General features: G+C 40.6%; 1 protein-coding gene across 1 annotated transcript in view; it reads left to right on the top strand.

Moving 5' to 3' along the window:
- Positions 1-23,097, top strand: part of CENPC (centromere protein C) — a 42,566-nt gene that overhangs the window by 9,602 nt on the left and 9,867 nt on the right. Inside the window, exons 5-13 of the mRNA XM_078377663.1 lie at positions 9,038-9,143; positions 9,957-10,026; positions 13,975-14,175; positions 14,616-15,731; positions 17,492-17,530; positions 17,898-17,968; positions 21,381-21,446; positions 21,930-22,034; positions 22,884-22,976. Coding sequence (XP_078233789.1) covers positions 9,038-9,143; positions 9,957-10,026; positions 13,975-14,175; positions 14,616-15,731; positions 17,492-17,530; positions 17,898-17,968; positions 21,381-21,446; positions 21,930-22,034; positions 22,884-22,976 — 1,867 coding nt within the window. The remainder of the gene's footprint in view (positions 1-9,037; positions 9,144-9,956; positions 10,027-13,974; positions 14,176-14,615; positions 15,732-17,491; positions 17,531-17,897; positions 17,969-21,380; positions 21,447-21,929; positions 22,035-22,883; positions 22,977-23,097) is intronic.

Genomic DNA, 23,097 nt, shown 5'->3' with positions numbered 1-23,097 from the left:
AGGGTCTGGGCTTTAAGTTAAGGTTCTGGGTGAACCAAACTGTATGCTTGTATGAGTGAGAATAAGCCACGTTCCTTTATGTTATTCACCTGATTGTTTATTTTTCCCTGTGTGTATTTAAAATAAACCTTATTCTTTTATTGTTTAAAAATCCATCCCTGGTCTGTGTGACTTCTTATAGGGAATGGTTGGTGGCAGCTTAGTGTAACTGTGTGACATATCCTAGTAGGTCTGGGTTTGTCACATTGATTGGTGTCCAGCGTGTGGGATACGACTGGTCCAGTTGTCCAGTGGTCCAGCAAAGCCTTGGCAAGTGTGCCCAGAGCAAGGGGGGTCTAGTCAGGGACAGTCTGAGGCGCGTAGGTAATCTTCTAGGTGTACCTCACGGGGAGGTGCGCTAGTAGAAGAACGTGCCAACTGGGGAGACTTAGATTAAGGTGCTCTGAGGCAGCCTAGTTTTGGCGGGAAAAAGCTGAGGCAAAACTGCGTAGCAACAGTGAGCTAGCTTGCCAGCTGAGAGGCCCAGCAGAGGGGGGTAGGCTCTGACTCGATACTGTTGCAACTTTAGTGCTGAAGAACAGCAGCAGTCTCTAGGGCAAGCTGGTTCTGAGGCAAGAAGGAAAAAAGTGGTCGTTTTATTTTGAGGCTTGACTTTTTAAAGCAGCCTGTTCTGAGGGGGGATTATGCCCTTGACTCGAAGCCAGATAGCAGACATGAGTGAAGTGAAAGACCCCCAGATTGACCAAGGTTCTGAGGATGAATTTGGCTCAGTGCAGGGTGACAGCACAGGAGAGCAGAACCCAGAACTCAGAAAATTGATCCTAGTCCAACAGCATGAACTGAGGATGAGGCAATTTGAAATGGAGGAAAGGGAGAGGCAGGAAAGATTGGAGAGAGAGAGAATGGCGTTTGAATTAAAAAGATTGGAACTGATGAACCAGAACAATAATAATAATAGGGATTCTGAGGGAGGCCAACTGTCTAAAGCTGACCTGAAGAAATTCCCGGTGTACCACAAGGGAGATTGTCCTGAGGTGTTCTTTTCCTTAGTGGAAAGAGCGTTTGTGGACTTCTCAGTGAGGGAAACTGAGAAGATGACCATCATGCGGTCTTTAATCAGTGGTAGCCTGGCTGAGGTTTATGCCGAGATGCCTGAGGAACTGATGAAAGATTTTGCAGAGTTTAAGAAACTGGTGTTTGCAAGACATGGGATAAATGCAGAGCAGCTGAGACAGAGATTCAGGTCCCTTACCAAGAAACCAGAAGAAACTTTTACCCAAGTGGGGGCCCAATTGGTGAGGCTGCTTGAGAAATGGCTATCGCAGGAAGGAACAGAGACCTATGAGCAGCTTAAAGACTTGATAGCACTGGAACAGTTCTATTCAGTCCTGCAAGGGGAATTGAAATTCCAGGTGAGGGAAAGGAAACCAAAAACTGTGGCAGCAGCCGCAGAGATCGCGGATTTTATTTCCCAAATAAGAAAGCCCTTGGGTGAGGGGAAATCTGTGGGTAAACCCAAAGAAGCCTACAGCAAGTACTCTCAGGGACCAGGGAAAAGCCAGCAAGGGGGAGGGGCCCATGGTGAAGGGAAGCCCTCAGACATGAAACTAAGACCTCAGAATTTGGAGGGAAAACCCAAACAAGAGGAGAGAGAATCAAAATACACCAGAAAATGTTATTTCTGTCAGGGAAAGGGTCATCTAATCTCAGAGTGTGAGGAATTGAAGCAGCTAAAAGGAATGGTGCCTCAGAATTCTAGTGGGACCAAGCCAAAAGCTGTGTTCTGTGTCCAGAAAGAGCAAAGCTCATTGTCACTGAGGGAGCCTGTTGCCATGACTACTCAGTCTGGAACAGCTACCTCTGCTGATCAGGCTGAGGAAAATGGTCCTCTTATAGAGGTGAAGCGCTGCTTGCTGGTAAAAACAGATTCTCAGTTGTTTGAGACAGCCGGGGTGGACGTAGGAATACTTGACCGTCAGTATAGGGGGCTGCGGGACACTTGTTCCCAGGTAACCCTGTGCCATCCAGATATTATTCCTCGGGAGTTTATAATCCCAAATGAGAGCATGAAGGTGGCAGGTATTGAGGGGCAGGTAATCTCTCTGCCAGTAGCAGAGGTACCTGTCAACTTTCAAGGCTGGAGGGGAGATTGGCGGATAGCGATTTCATCGACTCTGCCAGCAGCCGTGCTCGTGGGAAATGACCTGGCTGAACATGTGAAACGGGTGCTAGTGATTACACGCTCACAAGCCACCACAGGGACAGTTCAGGGGGGTAATGATGAGCCAGAGACGGTAGCAGAGGGGAGTTCAGAAGCTGTGGTGGAAACCTTAACCACAGACAGCAGATTTGGACAGGAGCAAAAGGCAGACGCCACTCTCCAAAAGTGTTTTGAACAGGTGACTGACGCCCAGCTAACACCTGAAACCCCAGTGAGATTTCTGGAGAAAAAGGGGATTTTATATAGAGAAACCCTGAGGAATATCTCAAAAGGGGGAGATGGGATCAGAAGTCAGCTGGTGGTACCTGAAAAGTATCGCCCCATGATCTTACAAAGGGGTCACTCTGACATGTTTGCTGCACACTTAGGGGTGAAAGGGCCCCTTGATTTGTTCAAACAAAATTGGGAGCAGATCACCCAGGATGACCCACAAGACGTTGTAACATACATAGACACCTTGTTGAATGACCTAAGGAGAAATCTAGAGCTGGCAGCAGAAAACCTGCAAGCTCAGAAGGTCAGACAGAAAACATGGTATGACCACAAAGCTAGAGAGAGGCACTTTGACCCAGGGGAGGAAGTGCTTTGGCTTAGGCCCTGCAGAGAGAATAAACTGCAGCTCAAATGGGCAGGACCATATAGGGTCATTTCCAAGATGTCAGACCTGAACTACCTTATAGAGCAGGAGGAAAACCAAACAAGGAGGGTGGTTCATGTGAATGCCCTAAAACCCTACTACAGAGGGGAACAGAGGGTTCTATTTGCGATAAAAGCAGCTGAGAGTGAGGAAGCTGAATTACCCTTCTGGGAGGGTAGAGGGGAAGTAAAATACAACCCAGAGGAGGTAAAGATCAGTCCTGCACTCACCCAAGACCAGCAGCAAGAACTAAAAATGCTGCTTAGCAAATATCAACAGGTGTTTTCCAACAAGCCGGGGATAGTGAAGGGAGTGATGCATCGGATCCACACAGGGGATGCACCCCCGCAGGCAGTATCCCCATACCGAGTAACGGGACCCTACAGGGACAAGGTGCGGAAGGAGCTGGACGAAATGCTGAGGGAGAACATAATCGTCCCCTCTTCTAGTCCTTGGTCCTCTCCGATAGTCCTTGTGGACAAGCCTGATGGGAGCATTAGGTTTTGTGTCGATTACAGGAAATTAAACCGTGTAACCACTCCTGATGCCTACCCAATGCCCAGGCTAGACAACCTGATTGAAACCATAGGGGGTTGTCGGTTCATCTCATCATTGGACCTGGTAAAGGGATATTGGCAATTAAGAATTGATCCCAGGGATCAAGAAAAGACTGCCTTTTGCAGCCCTTTTGGTCTCTATGAGTTTCGAGTCCTGAGCTTTGGTCTCAGAAATGCACCAGCCACATTCCAAAGGCTGATGGACCAGACCTTGGCAGGGCTCAGTGACTTTACAGTGGCCTACATTGATGACATAGGGATCTTCAGTAATACCTGGGAAGATCACCTGATACACCTGGAGTTAGTGCTGCAGAGGTTAAGTGCAGCAGGGCTAACAGTAAAGGCCAGCAAGTGTCAGCTGGGTAGCCCAGAAATAAAATACTTGGGTCATATGGTAGGGGGAGGAGTGATAAAACCCCTGGAGGCCAAAATAGAAGCTGTTCGTGATTGGCCTAGACCCAACACCAAGAAAAAGGTCAAATCATTTCTTGGGTTGGTGGGCTACTACAGAAAGTTCATCCCGAGGTTTAGCGAGATTGCGGCTCCGCTGACCGATCTGACGAGGAAGAAGGCTGATGACCGCATCCCGTGGACCAGCGACTGTGAGGCGGCGTTCCAGAGGTTGAAGGAGGCGTTAATCAACTATCCTGTCCTGCGCGCTCCAGACTTCGACCGGGAGTTCATCATCTACACCGATGCGTCTAACAGCGGGGTAGGAGCAGTTCTGTGCCAGGAGGATGAGAATGGTGACCAGCATCCAGTGTCCTACCTGAGTAGGAAACTTCAAAAAGGTGAGAGACATTTGGCAACCGTGGAGAAGGAGTGTTTGGCCATAGTCTACGCGATCCGGAAGGCCAAGCCTTACATCTGGGGAAGACATTTTATTCTGTGTACTGACCATTCACCATTGCAATGGTTAAAGACAATGAAAACCCACAATAGCAAACTTATGAGGTGGGCTTTAAACCTACAGGACTATGACTTTGAAGTGAAGGTGGTCAGAGGGTCAGTGAACTGTGTTGCTGACGCCTTATCAAGAAGACCTGAAGAATGAAGACGGCGAAAGAACATGGACTATGTGTATATAATGCTGATAAAAAGTAAAATGTACCTGGTTTTGAATTTGGTTTGTATTAATAAAGGTAAATTGATGTACTGTATATGGTAAAATGTTTAAATGCATATTTGCTATGGTTAACTTGGAGTGTAAGTATGAGTAAGTATAATATGGTATGTATAACTGTTCTTGTGTATTTTATACAGGTTGTTTTTTGGTGAAAAGCACCTTAGCTTTCCCCCTACAAAACAACTTTTAAAGAGGGGAGGTGTTACATACAGCACTGATGTTACCTGTCTGTCATGGGTTTGGAGGGAAAGTTCCATCCTATGGGGAGTGGAAGGCGGGACATCAGGAGGAGGGGCTGTACTGTATAAATAAGTGATGCGTGTGTGGAGAAGCTAAGCAGACGAAGCAGCAGCTGGGAAGAAGGAGTTGGTGTGGGAGTCTGTGTGTCAGACAGGGTACTACTGTGTGTCAGAGTACCAACCTGATAGGTTCAGGTGTCTGTTGGTTAGCCAGAACTGATAGGTTCAGGGTCTGGGCTTTAAGTTAAGGTTCTGGGTGAACCAAACTGTATGCTTGTATGAGTGAGAATAAGCCACGTTCCTTTATGTTATTCACCTGATTGTTTATTTTTCCCTGTGTGTATTTAAAATAAACCTTATTCTTTTATTGTTTAAAAATCCATCCCTGGTCTGTGTGACTTCTTATAGGGAATGGTTGGTGGCAGCTTAGTGTAACTGTGTGACATATCCTAGTAGGTCTGGGTTTGTCACACCCTCATCCCCATTTTTTCCCAGTGGAAAAATTGGAAACTTTGGAAGATGTAGGAAAAACTCAGCTAAAATGTTTTCTATTTTAAAATGAGTGAAATGTTTTTTGAGATGTAATTTATTTATTTTTATTTATTTATTTATTTTATTTACTCAGAATGCCAGTAATAGTATAGCATGAAGTTTTGTATGAGAGGCAATCTATAGAATTACAGTGCAATAAGAGGAAGATCAAATATGAAATGGACTCACTCCCTACAAGAGATCCTGAACCTGAGTCTGAAAGAGCTGAGTAGTGTGCCTGAGGACAAGGCATTTTGAAGAACTTTCTTTCATAGAGTCACCATGAGTCAGAAACCATTTGATGGCACTTACCAACAACAATTACTAAGCATATTTGAAACATACTGTATGCGCAAAGCCAAAATACATTTCTTGGCTCTTTGTGAGAGACCAATCATACAGTGGAGTGGAGCAGTTTTTTTTTACTGCGTGTGGATTCTTAGTGGTGACTTGTTCTAATTTTGTGGGTCTTTTTCTGAAGAAAATACTTTGTTCATTACAAAATTAGTAGTTTTGTTTTAATTTTTTCCTGTGCTTCTTAGATGGTAGTAGCTCAGATACATGTGCTGAAGTAGCATCTGATGCAGCAGTTTGCAACTTTTTCTTCTCTATAGGTATAGAGAAATACTCAGAAAAGTATATGGGTATACTCAGATTTTTGCTTATATGAAACAAAGGCTTTTACATATTTAGATCGCACAGATAGTTTTTATATGTTTAGATCTCACAAAACAACAGTTTTATGTGCTGACTTGTGAATGAAGCATTTCATGTTACTAAACCAGTAAAAATATTTGATACAAATATCAGTATTGTGTATGTTTTGATTTGTCCTAAACTTACGTTTACCCTGAGGGGAAGAACGAAAACAACTACAGTGGTGCCTCACACAATGCTGTTAATTGGTTCCAAAAAAATCAACGTTGTGTGAAACATCGTTCTGTGAAACACCATTTCCCATAGGAATGAACTGAAAACCAGTTAATCCGTTCCAATTGGAACAGATTGCCGTCTTTAAGTGAAAAAACCCATAGGAAACATCGTTGAGTGAAACAATGTTTCCTCCATTGAAATGTATTGAAGCCGACTCAATACATTTCAATGGCTTTGCGAAGTCCTTTTTCGCTCCTGTAAAAGTGCCTTACAGTGTTTGGAACAGGTTTTAAATGCCTGCAATCATTAGCCCACCTCCTGAACCCTATGCAAACTTAATTTGATGTTGTTCTGAGTCGTCCTTAATTTTTAGTGATTTTTTGAATTTTCTCTCATTGGAATGTATTGAACTTTCCGTCCAATGCATTCCAATGAGAGAAAATTCAAAAAATCACCAAAAGTTAAGGACGACTCAGAACAACACCAAATTAAGTTTGCATAGGGTTCAGGAGGTGGGCTTACGATTGCAAGCATTTAAAACCTGTTCCAAACACTGTAAGGCACTTTTACAGGAGCGAAAACGGACATTGGAAAGGGCTCTTTGATCTGCGTTTTCCTGCTTTTGAAGCTCTTTCCGATGTCCGTTTTCGCTCATTTAAAAGTGCCTTACAATGTTTGGAACAGATTTTAAATGCTTGCAATCGTTAGCCCACCTCCTGAACCCTATGCAAACTTAATTTGGTGTTGTTCTGAGTCGTCTTTAATTTTTGGTGATTTTTGAATTTTCTCTCATTGCAATGCATTGGACGGAAAGTTCAATACATTCCAATGAGAGAAAATTCAAAAAATCACTAAAAATTAAGGATGACTCAGAACAACACCAAATTAAGTTTGCATAGGGTTCAGGAGGTGGGCTAACGATTGCAAGCATTTAAAACCTGTTCCAAACATTGTAAGACCCTTAAAAATGAGCGAAAATGGAAGAGCTTCAAAAGCACTGAAGCCGGCTTCAGTGCTTTTGAAGTCTTTTCCGATGTCCCTTTTCGCTCATTTTTAAGTGCCTTACAATGTTTGGAACAGGTTTTAAATGCTTGCAATCGTTAGCCCACCTCCTGAACCCTATGCAAACTTAATTTGGTGTTGTTCTGAGTCGTCCTTAATTTTTGGTGATTTTTTGTTTTCCCTATTTAAATGCATTGAACTGTCCATTCAATTGATTTAAATGGGGAAAATAAAAAAATCACCAAAAATTAATGAAGACTCAGAACAAAACCAAATTAAGTTTGCACATGTTTCACAAGGTGCACTATGGAATCCATGCATTTAAAACAGGATTCAAACATTTTAAGACACTTTTAAATGAGCAAAAAGGGACATCGTTAAGTGAAATTCCCCCATAGAGAACATCGTTAAACGATGGGGGAAATTCCTCAAAAAAACCCATCGCTGTGTGAATTCATCGTTGTATGAAGCAATCGTTGTGCGAGGCACCACTGTAATTGTTCTACACGTTCATAATATCTGAAAATTCTACACCTCTGATTGTTATTATGTTGCTAATTTAAAGAGAAAAATTCTTTTTGAAATGCTGTTGCTTTTACATATTTTATTTAGCTCCTTAGTATTGTTTTATTTCTTCCATTGGGATTACTGCTCCTATGGAAAAGAAATTATGTCTAGAAGACTTAGGCAGTTGTTATATTGAAAGAAAGCACAGCCACTCTCTTTCTCTGCTGACATCTTGGATATGAGATTGCACTGATAGGATTATGTGTGAACTACAGATGCCATATCATTGTACAAATAAGTCAACTTAAACTGATGAAAGACAGTCCATATAACAGAGGCTACATGGACTTCACTGGCACAGGCTTTGAACCTGATTTGTTAGGGAAGGGTGAACAACTTTGGCCCTGCATATGTTTTTTGATATATGATTCCTATCAGACAGCATAGACAATGGTGAGGGATCATGGGACATGTAATCCAAAGACCCCTGGAGATCTACACCCCTGCTTTATAAATGCATCTAGAGCAGGCTGATCCCTGTATCTTTGAGCAAAATAGTTATGCACACAAACTGTCACAGTTCCCCATTCAAGCCCCCCTCCTTAGCCACACTACTCTTGGCATCCTGGAGTGGGATTGTCCAGGGAGAGTCAGATGTGGTGGAGACTGTGGAATTTTGACTGGAACTGTCGCATTTCCTCAATGCCTGTTTAGTTGCCCAGACTTTGAGGTGCTCTAGGAAGTTATAATCCAAAAAAGGAAATTCCCAAGGCTAGGCACTGAGAACAAGAATACTAATCTTGCAAACTAGGTGCCATCACTCCTACACACAAACAAAACTCAAAAAACCCAGTAGCTGGAGAAGGTTAGAACTGGTTTTAGTATCACTAACACTCACAGTCAGAAATCCAAGCAGCCACTTGAAAAGATTTTTGTAGTTTAGTGAAAAGAAAAAGGAGAAAGGGTAAAAGTTCAAAACAACTGCAAGAAACGATTCTCAAAATACAGTCCATTTCCATACTGACCTCTGCCTCTCAAGTCAGCTTCCTACGCTCATAGAAGCATAGAAGAGTCCAGCAACTGAATTTCATATATCACATACTCGTAGATCTTAATTTCTTCACACAAACAACTTAACACTGGTGTTGACAACGTGTACATTTTTAGCTGTATCAGGATTGTCCCCATATGAGAACTATAACGTATGAGGCAGTCCTTAGTATACGGCACCCAATTGATTGACGTGGGAAGATCTCTGAAACTTAGTTCTTTTTACTATATTGTGTTTCTTGGTTGTTATTAACTCTACCTCTTTCCATTTCTGCTCTGCCTGGTGATTGTCAGAAAGAACAGCCAGAGTGTGATAAGATTAAACATGTGGAAGATGTGAACAGTGCCTTTAATACCTTCACTGCTTTACCATCACAAGACAGAGAAGACACATGTTCAGGTGGGTGATATTAGTTGAACGGCTAGACAAATGGATGTAGATCTTAAAGTTGATGTTACGAGTGCTTTCTCCAGGTACAAAAGAGAACAGAAGCAACCAACATGAATTTGACCCAACTCCGGGAGGCAGTGGAAGACAGGAGGGCCTGGCGTGCTCTGGTCCATGGGGTCACGAAGAGTCGGACACGACTTAACGACTAAACAACAACAACAGGGAGTAAAGTGATTTCTTGGACATGTTCTGGACTTCTTTTCCAGATACTGATACCTTAAAACTAGAGGCAGCATTCATGTCTTCCGCACATCACTGGAAGATCAGACAAAAGTTCTGTTGGTTTCTTTGTGGCATAATGAGAAAGAAACAGGAAACCTATTCTTTAAGTTAGTGTCCTGTTCGTAAAAGTAGCTATTATGATGCAACATGCCCCGCTTTTAACCTAGGAATTCATATTAGATCAAAATACTCACTGCAGAATATTGAGACCAGCTGTCCCCCTCATCTTTTGACTTTTCAGAGCAGCTAGCAGCCCTCTAATCCATTATCTTCCTGGCCTCAGTTACCATGCAAGGTTGCACCATCCACTACTCAAAATAATACTACAGTATTATTTAAACTGATGCAACAGCAGTGACTTCTAGCTACTTTTGGCAGAACAAATGGAAGCATGGGAGCTTCTTGCAGTGGGGGACAGACATGCCAGTCTGGCTCAGATAGCCTTAAAAGATTGTAGATTTTGATCAAGTGAAAAAAGTTCAGTCCGTGTTAACAACACTGTTGTTTAAGCTATGTTTAAATCTTCTCTCTGCTCTCTAGATGACGATATTGATATGATATCCTTAGGATCACCTGCTCTTCTGATGGAAGGGAAGTTGTGTGAAGGAATGTAAGTTACTTCAGAATTGAAAATTGTATAGCTGTATTTCTCTTTCTGCATAATTTAAAAATGCTACGGAGTACGTAGTTAACCGCATCTTATATTGTATCTGATGAACTAGTGCAACCTGTGTAAAAAACTCACCAGATAAAACTTGTTAGTCTTTAAAATATTAAAGGACTCTTTTGCTGCCTTTGCCACAATAGCTTAACTTACTTTGTTTTCTGAAGTAATAGATGATAGGATTGTTTAGTCAATGCTTCGTTAGCCGTCCAATGGATGGATTTTGCCTTTTTATGCCACGCGATGTTTATGGCTCCCTAATAGCTTCAGAAGTACAACAAAACAGTGTTTTCTGGCATTTAACAGGATGGTTTTTAGAGATGTATTTTCTCCAAACTATATTGAATCCATAGGAAAGTACTATCTTTGTATGCATGTGGGTTTTGGATGTTATTTTTAAATGGAATTTTGGGGGAAGTTGAAATATATCATTCTTAATTTCTTTTCAGATCTTAATGTACATTAAGACTTTGAGGACACAAAATTACAAATGCAGGATCCACTTATTTCAGTGGCTCCACTCAAAGTATGACTAAGTCTAGATCAAAGTCATTATGTACTTTGTGTAGTACATAAAGACTGAAGTCCAGGACTAAGTTATCACTACAGTATGGCCATTGAATAATTGGAATTCACAGAGGAGTAGACTCACCAAAGGGACGTGGTGGTGCTGCGGGCTAAACCGCAGAAGCCTGTGCTGCAGGGTCAGAAGACCAAGCAGTCGTAAGATCGAATCCACGTGACGGAGTGAGCTCCCGGCGCTTGTCCCAGCTCCCGCCAACCTAGCGGTTCAAAAGCATGCAAGTGCAAGTAGATAAATAGGGACCACCTTGGTGGGAAGGTAACAGCATTCCGTGTCTAAGTCGCACTGGCCACGTGACCACAGAAGATTGTCTTCAGACAAAACGCTGGCTCTATGGCTTGGAACCAGGGATGAGCACCGCCCCCTAGAGTCGAACACGACTGGACAAAAATTGTCAAGGGGAACCTTTACCTTTACCTAGACTCACCAAATCAATGGACCTATGCTAGTTGCAATATATTACTGGATTTCAGCCAGAGTTTTATTGTTTAGCATATATATGAAATTTAATTCAACAGCTGTCTGATTCGAACAATAATTGCAAATGCACCCAGAATTACAGATGTAGCAACATGCTTCGTTTAACAGTTAAAAACTAAACAATTTTAAAAATGGAAGAGGGTGGGTAAAGAATCAAAACTAGAACCAGACAACATCGTAATAAAGATTTTATTATTAGTGATCTGGGCATAAAACAATCTCCCTTCAACATTTTTCAAAAATAGAGAAAATGATACAAGCACCCAAACTACAATATATTTTGTGTATATATATCAATATAGATATTCCAAATGAAGATAAAATTTCATGCATCTGATAAATTGGGCTATAGGCCTTGAAAGCATATCCCACAAGAATTATGGTAGTTTGAAGGTGCCATATGCATTTGATGTTTATCAGAGGCTATAGAAGGATTGAGTATAGAAGAACCTGAATATTCTCCCTTTTGGAGAGAAAGGTAGGATAGAAATATTTGAAAGAATTACAAATAACTGAGGACAAAGAAGAATAGTCTGAGTCCTAAGTACCAAATCAGTTTTCCTCTCCATAGTGCACGAGAAAATACTCTTTTCACAGAAGGCAAGATGGTGATGGATGCCATACGCAAAGATAAAATCTAGGCAAAATGCATTACTTACCAATATCTAAAAATTCAGACAAAAATACTAGGAAGAGCATACACCGCATTAAATTGAAGAACCCCCAAATCCCAGACAAGTCATAATAGTAATATAATAATATAACTTTTTTGAACTGTTACTGTTTGGCAGAAGATATAGAACAATTAAGACTCGGACCACACGTTTTCTCAATAGTTTTTACCCCAGAACTATAATTGCAATTAATAATGAGCTTAACGACCACCAGTAGTGAATAATTAGTTGGACTGTGTTACTTGGCCTGCGGTGTAGATGTTTGTATTTTTAGTGGGGGACTTTTAGTGGGTGGGGAGTGTTTGGGGAATTTTATGTGTGTGCATGTGTCTGGTCTCTGGGTGTCTGTGAAGTTCGTTGTATGGGTATACTGTGTATATACTTATAATGACAATAAATTATTGTTATTATTAATTGTATGCCGCCAAAGTTTTGTTTACGGTGACAGAGTTTTCTAGTTATGGAGTGCTCAGAAGTGGTTTACCATTCCCTTCTTCTGCTGGCACCCTGGGACTGTGCAAATTGCCCAAGGCCACACAGGCAGAAAAATCATGCACATGCACAAAAGATACTCTAGGCCTCCAAGGTGTCCTGCTACCCCTTCTAATCTTCCAGAATGCTTCCCAACTCAGGCAGATCTTCTAGAATGCACCTTTAGAAAGATTACCTTTTCCTCTTTTTTGCATGTTCGGTACTGAAGAATGCTTCTGGAACACATGGTGCTAAAGGCATTTTGGGGGAAGATGATAAAGAGGGTACAACATCACTATCAGCCTTCTAAGTTTTAAAAACACAGTTTTAAAAGATATAAATTTAAATCCATGATAGATTTGAGGTTTTGGAGCCACCAAGGGATGTACTACACCCAACTGTAGAGTCTTACATGATGACAGCATTTGTAGAGAGTGGAGGGTAACTATTTTCTTTAAGGAGATGTGTCTTTAAAGGATGTTCATCTAAGCAAAAATAAGTCATAAGCTATTCATTCCTCCTTACCATTCTTTTCTTTCGGGGGGGGGGGCATCCTGGGACAATTCAATTTGCCCAAGTCTGGGAAGACTGGCTCTACTCACAAGAAACAGTGAGGAATTAAGTTCCCAACCTCTACCTCTGCAGCCAGCTCCCTAAACTACTGAGCTGTTCAGCCAAGGTTGCAATCAGAAGAAGGGAATGATAAACCACTTCATACTCTCTATCTAGAAAACCCTGAAAAGGATTGCTGTAAGTCAGAATTGACTTGATAAAACATCATCATCATTACATTCAGCATATGAGAACTTGTCATATTTAAGTCCCTTTGTAGACTCCTGTTTTTACTAGTCCTTAAATTTCTGACCTACTTATCTGAGACATTCTAGAGCCTTATTCAGGCATTATAGTTTAAAAGCAGATAGGGCCCTACCTCAAGCACAGAGACATAGGGTACACATTAGATACCTAAACGTCAATTTAAAAAATGCACCATTAAGCAAATTTGGCAGAATGTGCTCACTTCATTTCTTTGATTAGAAGCCTTCATAAGACAGGAGATGTCCCTGGGAAAATAGTGTAAGTACATTGAACCAACTATATTTAGAAGTTCGTTCACTACTGAACACATAAAGATCTGCTCAACATGCAGGTTGATGGCATATAGAATGTGTGGCATATATGTGGTTAAAACCATACCCACTTACAGGCTATAACACCTGAATAAGGATTAGCCTATGGATCCTTGTACACATGACTGGCTGCATGGTATTGTTCTGTAGAATTAGTAGCTTTTGAAGAATGCTGAGATTTATTGCTTTCTTATGTCTCATTCTCATTGTTGCAGTGAATTGTTTGATAGTGCAGTGCTATCTTTGTTTTGGGGTCCATAAAATTTGAGCAGTTTCTGTCACATCCATAGGCTTACTGTCAAATTACACACTATTTCCTCTCTGGCTTAGAGTAGCTATATAAAGTTGGCTTACAAAAAATAAATTTAAGCAATAGGTTTTCAGTAAAAATGAATAACATGAACCTCATTGAAAGGAGGGCAAGAGAGATTAAGTTTGATCTACAATTAAGAAAATTACGGAGGCATGTTTCTATGGGGAAGGTTCCAGGATAAGTTTTAAATTTTGATAATTATAAGTAGCTTAATTTTTGTCTCCCTTCTGCCCCTGTATGTAGAGTTCAGTCTGAAGATGAGGTATGTGAAATGGATTTGAAGAACAGCATAGATGCTGGAGAATCTGAGAGGTATCATTCAAGTAAAGAAGTGAAGGAAGTTTCTGTTGAAGAAGCAGAATGTTCAGCTACATCTTCAAGTAAAAAACAGATATCCGAGTCTCTGGTATCAGTGGAAGCTATAATGTGTTCTTTTACAGAACGGTAAGCAGCTGGAAGTCAGGGCTTTATGCTGATCATATTGGAGTGAACTTGTGTGGGCTAGTTAGGGTCATGTGGGATGAGGTGGAGGTGTGGTATGCCATTTAGTTTGATCCTTGCATTAAAATGGCTTATTGGAATGTGGACAACCCTATTTGGTCTGGGTTCTTCCGTTTTGAACTTCCGAAATTGTGAAGTAGCTTAATAATCAAGACACTTCAAGAAATTGAATACTCCCTCTGCTCCCCAGCAGAGGAGCAGGAGAAGAAATATATATTTAAAACTCTAATAAACCATCACCAATGCACTGTATCGTTACATTAAAATAATTGATTTTTTTTCTTTGCCTTGTATGAAGGGCTGTTAGAGAATCTACCTGCACTTTCTGAATTGTCCTTTAAGAAAACAAAAATATATATAAAAATTATATCTTTTCTTACTAGAAATACAGCTAAGAAATCCAACAACTTATCTTTTCTTACTAGAAATGCATCTAACGTAGAGCCAGAAGATGAATGTGATTTTTTAATAGAGGAATCGTTTGGAATGCCTTCCACTTCTTGGATTTCATCATCTAAAAAAAGCCCCAAACCAAGGAAGGACAGCTCAAAAACTGTAACATCTCAACAAAAAAAGGGAACCAGACAGCATGGTGTGAAAAGTAAAAGTAAAAGAGAATCACAGAAACCTATTACACCAACCCCAATAAACCAAACTGAGATTAAGTCAACTAATGTTTCAGAAAGAACTGATGGATTGCAGAATGTGTCGGGGACTAATGAAACAATGTCCACAGTAGGTGAGAAATCACGGTTGTGGAGACAGCAAGAACTTTCCAAAGATGATACATCAGTTGAAATAAATAACAGGGACTCTCAAGTTGGAAGCCTGACAGAGGACCATGCATCTTTGAAACAGAACAATAGTTTTTTGCAACCTATTATAAGTGCAAGTTGTTCATCTATCAGGAAAAGAACTGTGAAACAAACAAATTCAAAAGCAAAACCATCAGTAAAAATGCAGAACAAAGAGCACCAAGAATGTGGAACTGCAATCTTAGTCTCAGAAGACAGTCAGTCGTCTCATGATACAAACATGCACTCTAAGGACACAATTTCTACCTTGAAACCTATTTGTTCAGTAGGATCAACAGCACAACAGACAGTCAGAACCCCTACCAAATTGTTTGGAAAGGAAAATTCTCAAATACTTATATCATCTGAAAAACCATTGCAGACTCGGAGAAATAATGTTAAAGGATCCATTGTTAAAATCACTAGAAGGAAGAACAGGATCCTGGATTCGGAAGAGAGCTTTCAAAGTGAGCATGGAGATGAACAGTGTAACGAAGAGGATGAAAACCATCCTCTTAATGAAATACAACAAATAAATCGTTCAGGAAAGAAGCCACATCAAAAAAGAAGGAAGGCTTTTTTAGTCACTCCTGGAAGCGACAATTGTGGAGGTGCATCTGATCAAGAGGATTCTTCTGAATATGATCTGACAGAGAAGGAATTAAATGCTTCTGTGAAACAGCAAAACAGCAACACACATTCGTTGTAAGTTTTTTCATTCTTTTAAATTTGTATTAATTTGGCTAGTTCAGTAATAGTTTATTCCTCATTCTTATTGCTGGAAATAGTGTTCATCTTCAGTGTAGGTTTGGTTTTCATTGCGTATGGATATTAATCCATTACAGACAAATAATGAGTTCTAAACCAAAGGATGTTGATTTGGAGGTGTCTGGATCTCTTCAAAAGTAGGCTTTTGAAAATGCAGCCTACTCCAGAAATCTTCAGGCTACTTTCATGTTTTGACAGCTGCCTCCAATACACAGACCTTCAGAATGAGTTGCAGCAGATGTCATCCAAGGCTCTTTGGTAGGGATGGGCTTCCCCATATCTGAAAATCACTGGAGGAGTGGAACTGTCCCTCTGTCAAAGTCCCTTTTGCCACAGTTTTCCCATAATGCTCAGAGGAGAAACTTACAAAGCTTCAAATTTTCTGAGTGGGCTTCTGCTCTATACCTGATTCACAGCGGGTCATAACCAAAGTGGTCCAAGCCAAAATAAGCCACTGCTGGAAGAACCGACCAAAAAAAAAAAAAAAAAAAACCAGTTTGAGTGTATTGTGTTTAGTTTCTTTTAGTAGTGCTCTTCATATCTAAGAAACTGTAGGACTGCCAGTTATTTGACTTCTCCTTGCAACTGTGAAATTAATATCTCCACAATTCCTGAGTCTCAGACTGATTATATTTTTAAATATTTTGCTTTTCTCCTCTGTTTGTACTGTTTTCCTAGGACATTCCAGCTAATTACCACCAATACCTATTTTCTCTGCTAATTTCTTATGCCTTTCTTTTTAGTGGGCTTCTGGATAACAGACTGGGTCTCAACAAGTTGTCCACCATTTCCCATTTTATCTGGAATGTGTGGATGTATGCTTTTCTAGGGCTCTTGCAGATCATATCTGAGAGGAAAACACATAGAATAAAGGGATAAGAATAGTAGTATTCAGGATGGGAGAGGAACAAACAGGTCTCTGCCATCTTGTAGACTAATCTTTATAAAGACTGAACTCCTCCACAAAACTTTATATTGCCTTAAATGTATGTGTTTTTGCAGGGCTACAAGGCTTTGTTGTTGTGATATATGAGAACAGGAACTACACAAGAATTTCTTGTTGCCATATTTTAACTGTAGAGCATGACTTGAATGTGTAGGTTCCCTACAGCTGTATATTAGTTGGCTATGTCTACATCCAGGTGAGCTGGAACCTGTGTAAGACCAATAATTGAACGAACAGCCAAGGTAGCCTTTAGGTTTTGTCCCAAATTGTGTGATGAATAACTTTTGTAGTTGCTTAAATGTTAATTTCTGAAACCTAAAACCCAGTGTTTACTATTCCTGGTAGGTGTCATTAAGCTTAGATATCCTGTTTCCCTGAAAATAAGACCTGACCTGAAAATAATGCCTAGTATGATTTTTCAGGATGCTCATGATAGAACCTCTACCCCAAAAATAAACCTCAGTTAAGTGAAATCCTGCCCTCCGCCATTGTGCAGCAACCAGAAAAAGAGGACATGACTGTATTTGAATTAACGTAGATTGTTGTACATGAAAAAACTAAAATAGCACCTTAAAATAAGCCCAAATGCCTTTTTGGAGCAAAAATTAATATAAGGCCCTGTCTTATTTTCAGGGAAACATGGTAGAAACTTTTCAACAGCTTGTTCTGTGAAGTCCTTGGCAAGTTGCATGCAGTGGTTATGTGGGATATCTACTTTCAGAAAGCTTCTTAACAATTTGTTTTATTTTAGATATTCTTGTGCACCAGATGTAAATATGAACAATATCAGGTAATTTCCCTTATTCAAAAATTCTGAAATATCAGAATTTTTCTCTAAATTGTTTCAACATTGATACTCAGAATTCTCTGTCTTGGGAAAAATTTATGTTGTTCTCTTCTCTTTTTTTGCATATGGCTTTCTCGAAATGTCTGGTGGCAGACTTTAATTTTTTTTCTTTGCCATTTTTGCTAAGGTTAAGGTATAATATTCCTTTTGAAAAATATGACTGCACTTGGGATTGAACCCCAGGTCATGAGCACAGTTTTGGCTGCAAGACAACGGTTTATTGATTTATAATGATAATCATTTCAATATTGTTCAGAGCTTTCTCTTTAATGTCTCTACCTCATCTAAACATGGCCCATTCCCTTTTTAGTGGCCCAGTTAGTAGTACTGAAATAACTTCTGACCATGACAGATCATCTAATCGGAAGGATTTAAGTTCAGGTAAGGCTTAATGATGCCGATTTTCTCTGTTCTGTGTTTTTTGTACTAAGTATCATGGTATATATTTATCAGAGAGATAGCTGTGCTACTCTTGTAAAACAAAAACAAAAGTATTGTGTTGCATTCAAGATTAACAAACGTGTTTCAGTGTGAGGTTTTGTTGCTTACAACTCATTGTCTCTGACACAGGGAAAGTGCCTGTAGAAATGTCTTTCAAACTGTGAAAACTAACACTGAAACATATACAGAAGTAGATAGATAGAAATAAACTATTATTGTTTGTGGTTTTTTGTACTTTAAGCTTGTACAGTGGTGCCTCGACTTACGAAATTAATCCATATTGGAATGGCATTCGTAAGTCAAAAGTGTTTGTAAGTCGAAGCACCATTTCCCATAGGAATGCATTGAAAGCCGATTGATCCGTTCTGGCCAAAGGAAAAAAATCCCCCCAAAATTAAAAAGAACACAGCAAGCCCGGTCGGAAGGCGCTGGAGCTTTAGGGAAAAAAAAGAACTCCAAAAACAAACAGTAAAGCCATCTCAGTTGCTGAGGCTTTAAGGAAAAAAAACTCCAAAAATAAACAGTAAAGCCACCAATAACACAGCACAGGAATATACCTGTCCCAGCCAAAACCCACCCAGAACAGTTTTTAAAAAGGAGAAAACAGCAGATTACCTCCCTGCAGACACACACACACACACTCTGAAGCAGAAGGAGGCAGCCCCAAGCCTCCGACAACAACGACAGACTCTTGAACTGCCGAAAGTGAAAGAGCTACAGTACAAAAAAGCAGCCTCGTCACCACCTACAGTTAGAAATTTGAATTGACCACCTTTTTCTCCTGCCTTTTTCCATTTGTATGTCAAAGCTCCGTTCACAAGTCAAAGCAAAATTTTGTGAACGGGACTGTTCGTAAGTAAAAATGTTCATAAGTACAGATGTTTGTAAGTCGAGGCACCACTGTATATATAGTTTCATTTGGCAAGCAAAAATGCAAGTTCCTAGGCACTTCTACAGAAGCAACTCCCCTTCCAGACCCATGTCTGAAGAAGTGATGGAATTCTCATAGTCTAACATTATGCTTGCTCTCTTGTAGCTTCCATTATGTTTCTAAGTGAAAAGTGTGTTATTTACAGCTTTTATAGTAATTAGCTTCTCTTCAGCTAAATGCATGCCCAATCCTGGCTCTCTGGCTGGGATGGAGATGTCAGAGTACTAAAAAACTGGATTTTTTAAAAATAAAAAATGTCCTTGCTGCTCTTTAAAAAAAATACTGCTTCTCCTATTACTATTGCTGCTGCTACCATTCCTTACTATTATTATTATTTATCCTCCAAAATATAACAATAGCACATTAGCACATTATCATTATACAGTGGGCCCTTGACTTACAGACGGCTTGACTTACAGACTTTTTGAGTTACAGACTTCTCTGGCCGCAAAATTTAGGTTTGACTTGCAGACTGAGATTTGACTTACAGACCAGAAAAAAACCAAAATGGAACAAAAACGGCCTGTTACGGGATTAATCGGTTTTCAATGCACTGTAGATCAATGGAGACTTGACTTACAGACTTTTTGACTTGAGAACCGCCTTCCAATACGGATTAAGTTCTCAAGTCAAGACCCCACTGTATATGGCAATACTTGTTGTGGAAATATTATTTCCATACAATTATTATCTTACTTATTCAGGCAAAAGTTACTCTTTTAGTATTTTGGAGAATTTACAAATGGATACAAATACATTTCAAAGTTCATTTGTATTTCAAGCATTTGAAAATAGATTTAACAGTTTATTAACAGACAAACATATATAAAATTGAAGCATAATCATGGCAAGACACAGGTGCTCCTGGTTGGATCAGTGAATACGCACCCATCCTGTGTTAGATAGGGTTACATTTTCCCTTCAAACAGAGGTTCACACCTTGGGTATTGTCCTGGATTCATCCCTGAACCTTGGTATCCCAGTTTTGTGGTAGCTAAGAGTGCATTTGCAAAATTAAAGCTCATGCACCAGCTGTGTCCATTCCTTGACATGTTTGACTTGGCTGCAGTGACACAGGACTTAATTATATCCCATTTGGATTACCGTATATGCTGGCGTACAAGACGAGTTTTGGGCCCCGCAAAACATGCCTCCAGTTGGGGGGCCCGTCTTGTACGCCGGGTGCCAGGAAGGAGCCACCGCTGTGAGAGTGATGCGGGGCCGCGCTGGCCGGGGAGGAAGGGATGGATGGAGGGAAGCGGCGCGCGTTTGCGCGCCCGCCCCCCGCGTTTCCCCTCTTCTTCCTCCTCTTCCTCCTCCTCTTCCTCTCACCGCCGGGAGGGAGGGAGCTGTCGCCGCCGAGAGAGTGATGTGGGGCCGCGCAGGGAGATGGAGGAAGGGAAGCGGTGCGTGCTCACGCGCCTTCCATCCCCTCGCTTTCCCTCTTTCTCCTCCTCCTCCTTCTGCCGCCGCCAGGGAGGAACACAGTCAGTCAGGCAGGCAGATGGAGGGAGGGAAGCCCGCCATGCCCTGCTTTCTCTCTTCCTCCTCCTCCTCCTTCTCCTGCCACCGCCCCCCCAAGACTCTTCCCAGCGCCGCATTTTGGGGGGGTCGTCTAATACGTCCCGTCGCAGTGTACGGCGGCATATACGGTGCTATAACACATTCTAGATGTGGCTGCCTTTGAAAAATGGTTTCAGACCTTGACTGTGGATCTTGACTGCTGCCACTGATGTTCTCAACAACATTGTACAGTAATATTGGGCTATTTCCTGGCTTTTCGAATTGTGGGTACAAGAGCACAATATTCCACATTTGTAAACTTGATGTTTTTGGAAGACTTGAATTAATATAGGGCATGAAGATCCAAAGTATAGAAAACATTGATCAAAATCCTTAGTTGATGTCCCCTGGCATAATGGAATTGGTTTAAATCTCATTATGGAATTGTTGCAAGTTAATGAATTAGAGGATGTATTTGCTGTTGTGCACAACAGCTTCTTAATCTGTAGCAATTCACTAGCAAAATTTATGCCAATTGCATTCATGTAAAAATGGCAGTATTCTGCTAATTGTGGCAATAGGAACATGTAAATGTTGTGAGTTTTCAGGACTTGAGTTTTAGAATTCTTTTACCTGGGCTACACTTCAGTTTGTTGCATTTCATTTATACATGAATCTATCGAGCTACACACTGAACCAGGCAGAAGAGTTGCTTCTTTCACAGTCCCTCTGTCCTGTCAAGCCCATACTGAGAAGGCAGTGTTGGATGGATTTATGATGTTGTTGAATAGGTTCATTCAGATTTTTAGTGAGTTTGTAATGTTTGATATAAATGGAATCTAGTAATAATTCACCTAGATGAAATACTTCTAAAGTACTGAATCCAGAAGTTCCTAAGATCTCTTTCTTTTTTAAAAGGTGAATCTGGAGACCTGGTGGAAGATACGGATGAACTGGTATCAAATTCACTAAAGCACAAACTGGGTAAGATTATTTCCCTGCTTAAAAGGGAAGTGAACTTTATAAAAAACAATACAATCGCCAATTAGCACTTTCTTCCTATGGTCTGTTTACAAGATGAAAATTAGGGAGATGGTATAAATAGATCAATAGTTTACATCACATTTTTCCCAGTCCAACAACAATAATAGTAGCAGCAACAATAATTGATGTCCAACAACAATAATAGCAGCAGCAACAAAATTATGCATGCATATCTGTGGGAGGGGGCAGGTTGTCTTCCTGGAGGTTACTACTTGCTTAGTGGTAACAGTTACACATATAGTGAGATCCTGCTTTACTACATTGGCAGGGGTTTCTGCTCAGCAAGAGGTAACAAGAAGCTGGCCTCACAGGAATGCCCCGTAGATATCATAGGCCCAGAATGTCCTCCATTTTCTTGTGTTCTTTCTGTTCAGCTCCTTCTGGACTTGTCTTACTCAGATAGTTTTATTTCTTGTTTGCCAGTGTTGCCTACTCATACGCCCAATGTCCGTCGAACCAAAAGGATGCGTATGAAACCACTGGAGTATTGGCGAGGAGAACGTGTGAATTACAAGACAAGACCGTCAGGTCTTAATTTTTATACAAAGCAAAATACTTTGTACAGCAAATGCCATAATGCCTACATTTTGTTGTTGTTTAGTTCTTAAGTCGTGTCTGACTCTACGTGACCCCATGGACCAGAGCATGCCAGGCCCTCCTGTATTCCACTGCCTCCTGGAGTTGGGTCAAATTCATGTTGGTAGCTTCGGTGACACTGTCCAACCACACCTACATTTGACTGGACTGTTTTAAAATTGTCTTTTATTGATATAAGGTTGATATAGTGTAACAATATATTTTAACACTATGTATTTTTTTTACCACCAGATGGGGCATATTGCTATTATTACTTGGATACTGTATTGTTATCTAATTTATGTGGGGCTGTTTGCATTGGTCAGGCACTGTGAGCATGGCCATATACCTTTCCTGTGTGCTGCTACTAACTGAGCAACTGCATCATGTTAAGATGGCTGGCATGCCCCATGCCTTTGCAACTTGTTTGCAGCATGTTCCAATAATGGCAGAGGGACTCCACCTCCCTTGACTGACTGTCAGTGATGGAAGCTAAATTATCTCTAGAAAACCACCCCACATTGTATACTGTCTGCTAAATTTTTGTTCCTCTGTTTAATAAGTGTGCCCATGAATTTGTGAAATAGACACAGCATTGAGTAGAGGTATTCAGAAGGAAAATGTACTAACTGCCGTACATTCTGAGGGGAGATTATTTTCAAGGGTATATATAGATTGATAAGAACTGATCTGCTGTAGTTTACACTGTCACCTCACTTGTTCATGTGGCTTTGATTTACACAAAGTAATTTTAAATCATTATTATGTAAAAATAATTCCTTACTACTATGTTTGTTTCAGGAGGCTTTGTGGTTGGTGGCATAATATCACCTGAACAGAAAGAACTCAGAAAACCTAAACCTAGAAAGACAAAAAAGCCTGTTGAGGAGATTGGTATGTCTATCAGAATTGCAGAGAACTGGAATACTTAAGGATTACTCGGAATCATATATTCATCAGGAGCAGGGAGACCTTACTCATCGTTGTGCAAGTGTACCCCTTTCTTTATAGGCTT

The sequence above is a fragment of the Pogona vitticeps genome, chromosome 6 (genome assembly GCF_051106095.1).
Source record: "Pogona vitticeps strain Pit_001003342236 chromosome 6, PviZW2.1, whole genome shotgun sequence".
In the NCBI taxonomy this organism is placed as follows: Eukaryota; Metazoa; Chordata; class Lepidosauria; order Squamata; family Agamidae; genus Pogona; species Pogona vitticeps.
Note: the sequence above shows the minus strand (reverse complement) of the source record. Positions and strands in the feature narration are given on the sequence as shown.